The following is a 12,701-nucleotide window of genomic DNA, read 5'->3' as shown; positions in this document are numbered from 1 at the left end:
CAACTTGCACTAGAACTTCTTCCCATTGTGCCTTGATTTCAAGTTTGATGGATTTGCCAACAGCAATGAGGTTATGAGCTCTGTTCTCCGTCATGAGTCTTCAGGTCCATCTTGTACGTATGAGGGAAGAACTGGGCCTAGTTGAAAGGAGGCTTCAGGGTGAAGACAAGAATAGTCAACTATAAATCCGTCTTGTGTTTTTACCCAGTCTCCAGCTTGGCATTGTACGCTGCGTAAGGTGCTTGTTAACTTAATGCATTCCCTCTTTGATACAGGTTTCAGCCTTTCCAAAGGAGGTGGAGATACGAGCGTTGATTGAAGGGCAGTTCATGGCCAAGAGGATTCATGCTGAAAAGCTGGGATACAAAGTCAGTAAGTATGATGAAGAAGCTGCAGAACTAATGGCACTAGAGATCAAACACAAAAATAGGAGTCCCGACAGTAATGTCAGTATTGTGATTCTTGTCCTGCCTGATGGATACAGAAACTGGTATGAATTCTAAATTAGCCTCCCGGAAAAAAAATTTGATGGTGTGTTGGGGGCAAGTTTTTGCAGATGTTAACTTTAGAAGCTCCAACGGCTTAACTTCAAGATGACTTCTTTTTCAAGCATTCTTGCCGTCTCATTGTTACTGAGCTGCATTGTCAATTTTTAAATAAGGGTTTGGGCTTCGATAGCTTGTTAAGCGAAAAGACGACCAGCCTTCTGCCTAAAGCACAAGATCGTAAGTCAGAAAATCTGAAATCTGTGTTCAGTTCCTGCATCTGCGATAAGCTGGTCACTTACCTCTTTACCGCAGTTTTCTGTTAATAAAGCAGAAGCCCTTTCCCTGTCTTGTGATTTAGAAAGCAGGAGATCCTTCTCCCTAGAATTTATAATGAGTAGTTTTTAGCACGTTGGAACAACAAAATCAGTCAGAATTTTCCCTGTAGTAGTGGGAACAGATCATTACTACTATGCAATTCTACCAAAAGAATACAGGCAAGTAGATAAGATGTTTTATTGGCATTTTCTGTCAGTGTATCAGCCAGTGGCATCTTAAAAAAAAATACTGAATTAGCTCATCTTGAGGGGTTTTAACCAATGTTTTATTTTTTAAAATGGTATTGTTTTTCTCTACATCCTGACCTCCTCCTTTACAAGCCAATGCTGACCGCCTCCTTTACAAGCCATTGCTTGACTCCTACCTCCAGGACTTTATCCATAATCATGAAGGATAGAATTTTTTTATTTTTTATTTTTAAGAGACAACTCCAGGAGCTGAAAGTTGAGAAAATATAGAGATTCCGGAACAAATCGCAGAGGCTTGGCAACACTTCCTCATAAATTTATGCTGTAAAGGTTTTCCTGTTATATATTTTCTTATATACTTGAAACTCGATTTATTTAGGGAGGCTATTTATGGAGGCAGAGAGAGATCCACATAGATTCTGTATAAAATACCTGTTTAGCCTTCGTTCTTAGATTCTGCTGCACCAAAAGCTTGGCTAGAAAGCCTAGAAAAGCTCATGGCTGAAGAGGGTTCTTCTGCACTCTGTAAATGTCAGAGGTTAGACAAACACCAGAGTGCAAGGAGAGCTATTTAAGATATCAGACAACTCTGACACAGAAAGAAATGGGTAGAAATTATCTGTGAATACATTTAGGCTAAGTAGGACAGCCAAAAACCTAACTAGCTTTAGGATGTGGCTTAATAAGCTTTAAAAACATTTTTTTTTTTTTTTTTTTTTTTTTAATGCTGTAGATGCCTACAGTAAAAAGGAGATGGGTGTGATTGCATTGTGTTCCTGTAGATTCCTTGGAACCTTGTGTGCTTTTGTTTTGTTGCATCCCAAGGGTCTTTCAGCTATTTGGTAACTAATAGATGAGTTGCTTTAAAAAAAGAATGGCTGTACGTAGTGTAGGCTGTATGCATCTCCCACTTTTCCTTAGTGGTGTTATTTAAATGTCATATTCTGTTATTTGTGTAGTGATGGCAGGCTTACATCTGCATTTGTTGTGTGACAGCTCTGAAAACAGGGTGTGTTCTGAATGTGTTTCAGGGTATGGATGAGCATTGTGGGAATTACTCTGGTATTGCCAGACTTTCTCTTGTTTAATAGCTGCTGTTCTTCAGGCTGCTTTTTTGTTTTTATTGTGATTTAAAAGCTTATTTATCTTTTGGATGAACTATGCAGTTGGGACCCTTGTGTTTATTCAATTCCTTTTAGGCCTTGTCTACATGGGGAATTTACTTTGATTTTTCTAGGAATCAAGCTGATTTACATTCAGAAACATAATCACAGCAGTGTAAATCTTGGCTTGTTGTTGTTTACATCAATAGGAGAATATAGCAATGGCTGTTCACAAGATCCGGAAAGTTATATGATGACACCTATTAAATTGATCTGCAGCAGATACGGAAGTGACATGGTCAGTCGCAACAAATGCTTTGCTGTGGTGTCCTGAGGTTTGTGTGGTGCCGTCTCAGCGGTGCAGATGAGTCGGAAACCTAGCTAAAAATTTCCCGAGCTCTGGCACCAGGGTACTGGAAAATCGTTTTGGCAGAGTCATGAACCTGCTTCTCTGTTCTTGGGCCAAATGCAGTTTGGATGACTGTAATCTGAAAAGCAGCAGCATACGTGGAAGAGAATTTTGTAAAAGTAAATAAATAAAAATCTGTCATATAGAGTCCTTGGTTATGCACTGTGAACATGACAAACATTAGATAATCCCTCAGAATTTACTTTCAGTTAATGAATGTATTCTCTTGCTAGGAGCAGGATTTTGAATCCTCAGTCAATCTGGTGCTGCAGGAAGTGGCGCAGTGATGGCGAAGGAGTGGTTTATACGGGAGGCTTTGTTCACAGTTTGATGTGTCTGGTACATTATAGATCTTATATAAATTACAAATAATAGTTTAAAAAAAAACCCCAACCCGTAAAATAGCTGTTCAGCTGCTGTTTGTGCTTGTGCGCAGGTTTCAGTGCGGCTCGTGTGCCAGTAGAGGGCAGGGGATTCTGTCTCATGACTTGTTTTCTTTGAGGCCGGGATGCCTGTGTCAGCCTTGTTTTGAAAATGGCACAGAGTCACCAGCTGATCCTTAGAAGAAAAGTTAAACCTTACATTAATCGTGATTTAAGGGTTTTAAAAGTGTGTGTCACACTGTTCTAATTGCTCTAATCTTTCTCAATCAGATTTCGGGGGAAATCATTCAGTAACACCCTGTATCCTGTTTTGCTTATGTGCTTAAGGGGTGGATAGAGCGTTGTGATCTAGAAACAAACAAGTGAAGTTTGGTCTATCTCTGTTGTTTACATCCTCCGATTCAGAGATTCATGTAGATAAGGCGAAGGTTTGCTGTTCTGCCTTTATTTTCCTGGATTTTGATTGTATCATAAACACCTTCTGTCTTGTCACTTCCTTTTTCTGCTTGCAGCCATTCCCTTTTGAAAGCTAAACTTACAGCTGGAGTTCAGAGGCTGGTCATACAGACGTGCTTGCTGTGCGGTTTGGGGACTCTGAAGTCAAACCCATGGCAACTTCATAGAGAAATGACAGTGTCTGCAGCTCCGTGACACAGGTGATTACAGCAGCTATAAAGCTGTCAGTGGTTGAGACTGATCTGGCAGTCTATACTTTAATAATCTTGATGATCGCTTCAGAGTTGCTTCTGTTCCTCGCCAAGCAGTCCTAAAATTCATATTGACGCTGCCTGGAAAACATTGCGGTGGTCCTTGCTTGGACCCGGTGAAGCTGTCCTGGTGAAGATCCCCAAAACTGATTATTCTTGGGAGCAAAATCTGCCCCCCTGCCCACTGATGGGTGAAATAAATATTGCCATGGTGTACATTATGTATGCTGAAGGAAAACAGCACATAGGTAGGGGTTCTGGTGCTGATCACACATGTAGTCAGGTCCCGGTTTGACAAGTCAATAGATATTTAAATGATGTTCTGGTCTATGGTGTAGAAACCTTCATGTCGATGGTAATCTGAGCACTAAGTCTATATATACTGGGTCAGGTGTGTGCTAGAGTTGTGTTAAATAAGCTTTCGTGGGACTGCAGCAGCAATTAATAAAGCCTGCCTTGTAGGTAGGCTGATTACCTGGGGTGAAGTCTCTGTTAAAGCTTTTGGCTTTGGACAGAGCTTTCTGCCTTCACGTTGTTGTGCCTGTCAGTGGGTTCATAGTACTACAGTTGCCCGATGTGCTGTTTGTGTCACATTTATACCTTTAGGAATCCGATTCTGCCACCTAACTGTTATCAGCAGGGGGAGATGGATAGAAGGTGCCACGTTTTACAAGTTCAAGCTCTGTCCGTAAAATCCTGCTTCTGTGTTTATTATATAGTTTACAGTTTCTTACGTACATAAGTCCATCGCTTGCAAATATTGCTGCTGCCCTGAATTCTACTGACTGTACTCGGTGCTGGCTGGGGTGACACAGACATGCCCGTGCCTTTACACTGGGTGTAAGAAAGAGCCAAATTTTTTTTTTTTTTTCTTAAGTGCTATATGTTACCGATGTTTCAAATGTGTGAAAGTACATCTTTCTGATTGGATGTACAACGGGAGGCATTCTTAAACAAAACCGCAGTCCTAGGGGAAAAAAGGGAGATGTCAGAGCATGCTGGGCCTGACTTCTCAGTGGTTAGAGGGGGAACTTACACTTTCTAAAGAACTCGGTCTGAGATTACATGAGGGCAAACTCCAAGGTGCCAAATTTCCTTTTTCTTCAGGTGGTGTTTTCTTCTGATGCCCTTCTCAGCAGGTTGAACGTAGTAATAACGTGTGGCTCTTTGTCCGCAGGGAAGGCAGTCTGACGGAGTGTGGGGAGCTCAGAAAATATCAATTAGAATAACGTAGAGCGGTCGTGTTTCATCGTTCACGTTGCCATGCAGAGGCACTGAAACCCGAAGGCAAGGTGTGAGGCTGTCACTTCATAGCGAAGTGTCGGTCCATCGGAGGATGAAGTGGCTCTCCGGTTTGCCGAAGCTCGATGTAACTGGTCCTCGGGACGCTCCGGGGACGGCTTTGTGTCAGGCTGTGAGACAGGTTTTTCTGCTGGTGGTTGTCTCTGACTGACTGGCTTCTGTGACTGTAGTCTCCAAAACTCTTACGGATTATCAGGAATGTTGGGGTACTTGTTCTGTCCATTGCCTTTGCCTTCGCCTTCACTGCTGAGTGCGTTTCTACTTTAGTTGTAGCAGCGTTTGGCTGAAATGAGGAACACTGAGAGTGAGGCCATTTTGTAGTTGCATACAGATTAAATTGATGTTTATGCCCTGCGGGATTTAAATTTCTTAGAGAAATCGATACTGAAATGTTGTGTTGGCTTCGTGCTTGTCTCTTGCTGTTTGCTGCTAAGAGTGCTGATGGTGTTTCGGCAGCGTGAGGGCGACGGCTTTGTTAGAGGCCTTGTGCTTCAGCAAGTGAGCGAAAGGAGTTTAAAAATAATTAGAAGACAGTGCCCTTGACGGGAGGTTGAAGTCCTCTGTTTAGAATAATAGCGAACGGTGGTTAACGGTCAGATTGGAACATACATGAATAGGGATGGGGCAGAGCGTACCACTCGCTCTGCGGTACAAACAGACCATAAATACCACCCTTGCCGTTAGACCTTGAGCCTATGTTTTTGAGGGAGCGGTGTTGGGTCAAGAAGGACTTTCAAATTCGTCAAAGGCGGGATCTTCCTCTCGGATAAGCCAGTGATTCTGCTGCAGAGGATATTTGTAGTTTTTGATGAAACTTCTGGCTGCTAAGAGTGCCAGTGCGAGGCGGGCAATACTATGCCAAGAACCTGACTGTATCCCCTCTTATTTCCCACAGAGCGTCAGACTTTTATCAGGCAGCAGAGCCTTCTAGGCACGATCAAGCAAAGCTTGGTTTTAAGCCAGTGATCTGGAGTGAAAGGTTGGTTAGCTCATTGCCAATTCCCTGACCAAGTATTTTACAAAAAGGGCTTTTTATTATTACTTGGCTCAGGAGAGTTCAGTATTAGTTTAGCTAATTTTCAAAAGGGTTAGATAAAATGTCTCTGAAGGAAATGACCTAATGTGCTATAAGGAAGCTGCTTACGTGCTCTAGAATTTTTCATGCAGTGGCTATTGTCTTGCTTTTATTTTGTTTTATTGTTGTTATACGTATACAGGAAACACAATGAAGACAGAAAAGCTGGAGAGTTAATAAAAAGAGTGGAAGGGGTACTATCTGTCTTTCTCTCCTGACACAATGATAAAATGTTGTCATTGTTTGAACAATCGCTTTTAATGTTTGGTCAGCAAAAGACCAAGTATGTAAATGGTTCAATTCCTGTGCCCTGATGTTAGGAGAGATTGTTTATGACCGTTTCAGTGGATGTACCGTTCAAGCAGTATTCAGAAAAACAGTCGAGCTGTCGGCTGGCTGGTTTTGTTAGAGCTTCATGGATCTCTAGCAGCTGGGGACTTGGAGATCAGTTGGGTTATCTAATAAATCTCCTTTTATCGCTTGTTTTTTGAGACTGATCTATAGTTTTAAATCCATTTAGATTAGCAAGGGAATGATGTGATTGCAGTCTATAAGTACCTTCTTGGGGAAAGGAAACTTGATAGTATAGGACTCTTGAGCCTTACAGACAGAAACATTATGGTTCAATAAGTGGTAGTTGAAGGTGGGCAAACCTCAAATGACAAGCAGGGTGCAGATTTTTAACAGAAACTGAAATCAAACAGTGCAGCAATTGACAGTGGTGTAGTGAATTCTTTAGCACTGGCAGTTTTAAAAACAAGATGGTTTGTTTTTTTTTTTTTCTGAAAACAGGTGCTCTGGCCCAAAGAGATCATTTATGTCATAGACGGGTGAGTTCAAAGGATCAGCATCTTATTCTGTCTCAGACACATGGGAATCTGTAAGCGATGCCATTGCTGGGAAGCTCATCTGATTCACAGCTTTATATATATTGCTTTGTGGTAATCATTTATACCAAGAGCTGCTGCTGGTATCGCTGAAAATGATGTCCCGTTTCGATGGTAATTCTGCTTGTGAAATACTACATTTACCTCAGTTGGCACTTAGTCAAATGTTACATATGTATTATTTTAAATTTTTCTTCCTGGGTCTTTCTGTACTTTCATTTTTGTTGCTCAAATGTGACAGGCCCGTTAGTGAGCTCTAATCAGCTCTCCCAATACTCCCGAGTCCCTCCAGCTCTTTCCTTTTTTTCTGGTTAAGGTGATTCAGCTTCTCTTACGCATCTCACATTATGCATCAGTTCTGGGCACTGTCTCAATGCTTTCAGCTGCATCAGCCCACACTTGAGGTTTCTCAGTGTTAACAGGAGTTCTACTACACAAGTCATTCTTTCCCTGCACGTACAGTGATTTTTAGCTGTGATTGTGTTTGTTGCATGAGATTGGGGAAGACAAATTTGCATTTCTTTAAGAGAGAGTATTGCCGAAGTTTTTAAAAAAAATTTAAGTATCTAAAGCTTCGGTTCCGTCCACGCTTGGATTTCCAGAGGGTAGCTACTCAGATGGTCTCAAAAAAACCCCCAACCATCCACCCTCCACATTTTTTATTTAAATAAAAACCAAGTAAAAGTTCACACATCTGTGGACAAATGGAATTTTGCAGTCTACTTGAATAACTTTAATTCTCTTCAGACATGAGAGAATTAATTTGGGCAGCTGTTTTTTTTTTTTTTTTTTTCTCTTATTTCTGGCCCCTGGTTTTCAAGAACGCACGTGAAGAATATTCTTTTTCCGCCTTTAAACCATAATGTTATTTAGCCTTTATCTGGTGTGTCTAATTTATGCACGAGCAAAGGTATGCATGCTGCACGTAAAATGACAGGTCTCAGCCCCGAGGCTTTCACAATGTCAGTTTAGTCCCAGTGTAAAGGGTGGCAAAGGATGGGAAGCTCATGAAAAATGAGCTTCAAGTGCAGTATGTACTTCTAAAGTTCTCTCACAGAAATGTTTCAGCTTTGCGCTTGGAGGCTGGAATTTGGGATCAGTGACAGGACTGACCTGAAGTAGAAAAATCGAATGTGTGGAAGAGTGAGATTAGAACATCCACAGAATTAAGTGTCTTAATGATATGGTAGGTGACGTGAAATGCCTGAGCCCAGCTTCTGGACAGCACTATCATTTTTCTCTTTGATGTTCAAAAGGCTGGACTCGACGGTCCCTTACAGTGGCCTTCGGCTCGTCAGTGCTAGACTTTTCCTAAAATCTAAAGAATGGATGAAAGAACACAAAGAAAAAGTTTGCTTGGATTTGAAATTGTCTTTATCCAACTGCACTTAGAGCATCAGACAGACTTGAAGTAAAACTAAACTCAGGAGTACCTGCCGAGTACATCAATTACTACTCAAGTAGAGAGTGAGTTGAAAAACAGCCACTTATGTACCACTTCTGTTGGTTTTAAAGTATTTGTCTTCCATTTGACAATATTTAAAGCTTAATAAGAATTTTCAAGAAATTTCTGAAAGCTGGAAATTTGAAATTAAAAATAGAAGTATGTATATACATACAAGCAAAGGGTGGGTTTGTGATGGTTTTATTTTTGATGATGTCTCAAAGTGAAATAGTTCTTTAGAGGATACCTGTACTGCAGATAACTGCACTTGTCAATCTTTATCTGAAACTTTATACTAAAGTGTGGCTTAACTCGTAGTATTTCACCTCCTTGTGTGCCTGTCTCGGTTGATTCTTCTGAAATGAAGTTTTCAGGAGTTCTGGTGATGAAAGTTCAATTAGCCCTTGTTTGTAGACATAGGCTAGCATCTTTCTAAAATATTAATCTTTGCAAAAGTGGAAATACAAAAGCACAGAAACACTAAGTGAAAGGTACGGCTGCGTAGGAATTTGAATGAGCTGTACGCTCCCTCTGAAAAACTCCAGTAGAAGGGGTTTGGTGTGCGTGAACAAATAATATTGAATTCTTTCTTTTTACAAAGCAACAGTATTACCAAAGGTAACGATACTAATCAATGTATATTCATTATAGAAGCAGTAGCAAATGCCAGTATTATTTTGGACACATGAACTGACTTGGAAATACATTTGATTTCCTTAGCCTACGGTCGGTAGCCAAAGTTTCAGTGTACTTACCTATCTAGTCAGTGTACTCCATCATCGATAGCGGCTTTCTTCAGTTTGTTCTCATGTGTTGTTTTCAACAGGTTAAGATCACTCTTGTTATATTTGAAACATGGGCTTTGTTGGTAGAGGGCTTTGGCTCCTAGAGGTATCCCTGTGCTGAAGGAAGGCTTCTAAGAGCTCTGTTCCAGCATTATCCTTGGCTGCCTCCTCTGTGCTTCCAGGCTGGAGTCACTTGGTGACCTCTGCATTGCTGGTATCTGTTACTGAACAGGTAAATGTCAATATTTATCTGTACGTAGCGATTTCCGTGTATGCATCTCAAGAAGTAATTATGGAAAGCTGGAGGGCACTCATCATTGTTACAAATCGCCAAAGTATTTCAGTCATCTCAGTGGCCAACTTAAAACATACAAAACAGCGGAAAATAATGTCATATATTAGCCTGTGTGGTAGCAGCCCCGTGAGTAGCATTGGAATGAAGGTGGTCACTGGTCACAGAGCTGGAGGGATCTTAAAGGGTATTTTCAAGAGCATTCCCCCTCTTCACTCAAGGTGCTCTTGATCTCTTTCCTCTGTGTTTATTCTGGACAAAACCGAACTTTTTGTTGTTTTGAAGTAGTTCTAATTATGATGGTAATAGAAGTGTACAAGTGGAGAGCTGCTTGAGTAATCTCTTCAAATTAAGTGCACTTCTAGTTAAATGACTTAAGTTTACCTGCAAGTGAGCACTTGTGCTGCAGAGAAGTGATACAAAGCTTTGTATTTCATACCTAATTTTGTCTGTGAACACAAAAGCCTGGTACCCGCTGAAAGGCAGGTGAACATCTGAAGCCGTTGGTTAAGTATGACACATTAGAATACAAAAATTGCCGGAATATCTGTTTGAAAAGGTGGAATTGTGTTTTTAAGTAAATTGCACATACTCACTAGTGGCTTCTCATTTATTTTTGTGTTTTAAATTCCATTTTTTGTTCATTATTGAAAGGTATTTATAAATTCTTTCACCTGCAGTAGCTGCTAGGAGTATTAAGATACGTGGGTCAATGCAAATCCTAAATGTTGTCTGGGCTGTTACTTGCAAGTGTAATCACTGCAAGGGCAGTCCTGTTGATTTCAGTGTTGCCGTTTGCATGAATATAAGGGTTAATCATGAGAACCAGGGAAGTGCAGGACTATTATAACCCCACTTTCCAACGCTTGTTACATGCTTGAAAATGAGCTAGATAGCTCCTCAGAGGCCTGACCATTTAACCGTTTTTCACTTTAACCAAGGGATTAAACTGACCGAGCGAGCAGCTCCAGTTTAGAGAGGCCTCGGTTTGACTTCTTGCATCTACCTCCTCTGTACATCCTTTCTGGCTGGCCTGGTGGCGTGTCCAACTCCCCAAAACCATCTGCAAATTCCGGGAGACTGCAAAAGGAAAAATGTGTTGAGAACTGAGGTACAACGCGTGGTATTCCACTGGTTAGAATAAGAAAGTTTTATATATAAAAGTTTTTATTTATACACACGCACGCTCGCACTATATATACGTATAGTAAGGCCTAGATCATACAGATAACTTTTCGGTATCATTTAGAGGACAGGAGGCAAGATTGGAGACTTACAGAAACCTCTTAGTTATAAGAACCGGCATATTTCTGAAACGGATTCTTTTTTCCGAGTAGTCACTCTCGTACAAGTGACCGCTTCACGTGGCGATGCAGAAAACGTCTTGTAAAACTGTCGTGGCTTGGGTAACTCGCGTGCATCTGGCGCTTGGGAGCAATTCCACGAATGTATGGGAAACGCGATCTAATGGATAGCGTATACCCCAGAGCTCCACATAAAAGGCTCAAAGAACAATTATCGAAGTTGAATGCGGTGTTTTAAAAACAGCTTCATCCATTTTCCTGCCATTTTTGTACTTTTCCTCTAAACAACTCTAATGTATATTAATTAATTGCTTGAAATAATACCAATAAATCTAACAAGGCTTGTCTAAAGCTTCACTGCGCAGGGGAAACTTTATGTTTGTTTCAGTGGTGAGAGAAAAAAATAATTTACTGAAAATATTAAGAAAGCTAATATTAATTTAGATGGAACTTAATGAAATCTTTAATGGCTTTTTAAAATTGTTTTATTTTCCCTAGATTTTAATTTGAATTAAATCATTACTATTGTTAAATTAGTTAAACACTAAATTAAGAAATGCAAATTAAGTGAGCTCAAAATCCAATGTAGTTATTGTTTTTATTGATATGTGTAGGCTAGTGGTGTGGAACAAATTCCAATTATATCTGATCTGTTATTTGCAGTACAAGTTCCTGACTCTTCATTAAGTGTAATACATTAGATTAAATGCTTTGCTCGATAAGAGCTCGGAAAATACCAGTATTACAATAAACCTCTTGCTGCTTTTGCGTCTTTCTTTGGGCTGTTAGCACTGCATATCGTGCAGGCTGAAAGACTTTCTAGTTTAAAGTTTTAAAATCCTGCCCGGCTGTGATCATCAGCGAAAGAGAAATGTAAACTTTGGGTAGCGCGGTCACAGGAGGCCCAGGAGCGAGGGAGAGTTGCCAAAGGCAACTCCATTACATACGTGAGTTCACCTGAATAAATGTTCAGTGGCTTCTGCTACGCTAACTTTAAATACTGGTAGCTAGTTTCAGATGATATATCTCCCTATATGATTAAAACATCCAAAATAAATGAAGCGCGTCTTCAAGCATCAGAACTCAATTATTCCTAGTTGTTCTTCATCCTTTGGTTTATATTTTTATAAAATGCTCTATCCTAAACTGACCGAAATCAGGAGAAATCTAGGTAGGAAAGAGGAGAATGCGTGTGCCATTTTGGGCCTGTCTGCTTTGTCCACGGCCAAGGTACTTGCTCCTGTTTCGTTTTTAAACTATTGTTTTCCTCGGAAGCCTTTCAGGAAGGTGTGAAACTTAGCAAACCAGCCACCAAAGCTGCCTGTAGCTACCCTGTGACAGTCCCAGGTGGAGAGGGGACACCGTACGCGAGGGTACGCCTTGGTGCATGACCGGGCAAGCCAGGCACACGTGGTGCTGCCGCGTTCCCGAGCTGTGGCTGCTTTGCGCCTGTGCTGCCGCATCCGTCCTGGTCCTGCGTAGCTCTGGGTAAGATGGCAGGGTTTCTCTGGTGCCTTCCAGAGCTCCTCTTTGAACTGCTAGAGGAATTGTATTATTACGTAGGGTGGAAGAACTTGCCTGTCCTGTTGAGCCCCCATGCGGAAGGGTTCTTGGCTTGCCAGTACGGCGGTATAAAACACTTCCAGCTCAGCATGCGCCTCGCTTCAATTTATTCTAGCGGTCTCAAGGCACTTGTCCAGCACAAGTGGATGAGCTGTCTCTGTTCCGGCCGCACTGCATTTGCAGCAGGGTGTAGAGAGATACACGAGACCTCATCACCACTTTACAACCTTCTGGAAGGCCCTGTTGGAATTCGGTGAGGAATTCCGTGCAAGCGGGATGCTGACGGAGCAGTGGCAAAAGCTGACGTTTACAGCAGTTGTTGTGGTTTCACTATATGTACGTTTTTTTTTTTTTTTTCCTCCCAGTGTATGAGGTAAGCAGCTTCACAGTCATCCCTGTGAGTAAAAATGATTCGGCTTCAGTCACAGTATCACA

General features: G+C 41.2%; 1 protein-coding gene across 1 annotated transcript in view; it reads left to right on the top strand.

Moving 5' to 3' along the window:
* Positions 1-12,701, top strand: part of XYLB (xylulokinase) — an 82,140-nt gene that overhangs the window by 21,562 nt on the left and 47,877 nt on the right. Inside the window, exon 10 of the mRNA XM_082479037.1 lies at positions 276-372. Within this exon, the coding sequence (XP_082335163.1) occupies positions 276-372 (97 nt within the window). The remainder of the gene's footprint in view (positions 1-275; positions 373-12,701) is intronic.

Source organism: Vanellus vanellus, assembly GCF_965231255.1.
Source record: "Vanellus vanellus genome assembly, chromosome: 2".
NCBI lineage: Eukaryota > Metazoa > Chordata > Aves > Charadriiformes > Charadriidae > Vanellus > Vanellus vanellus.
The sequence above is the reverse complement of the archived record's forward strand: the minus strand, read 5'-3'. Positions and strand labels throughout refer to the sequence as shown.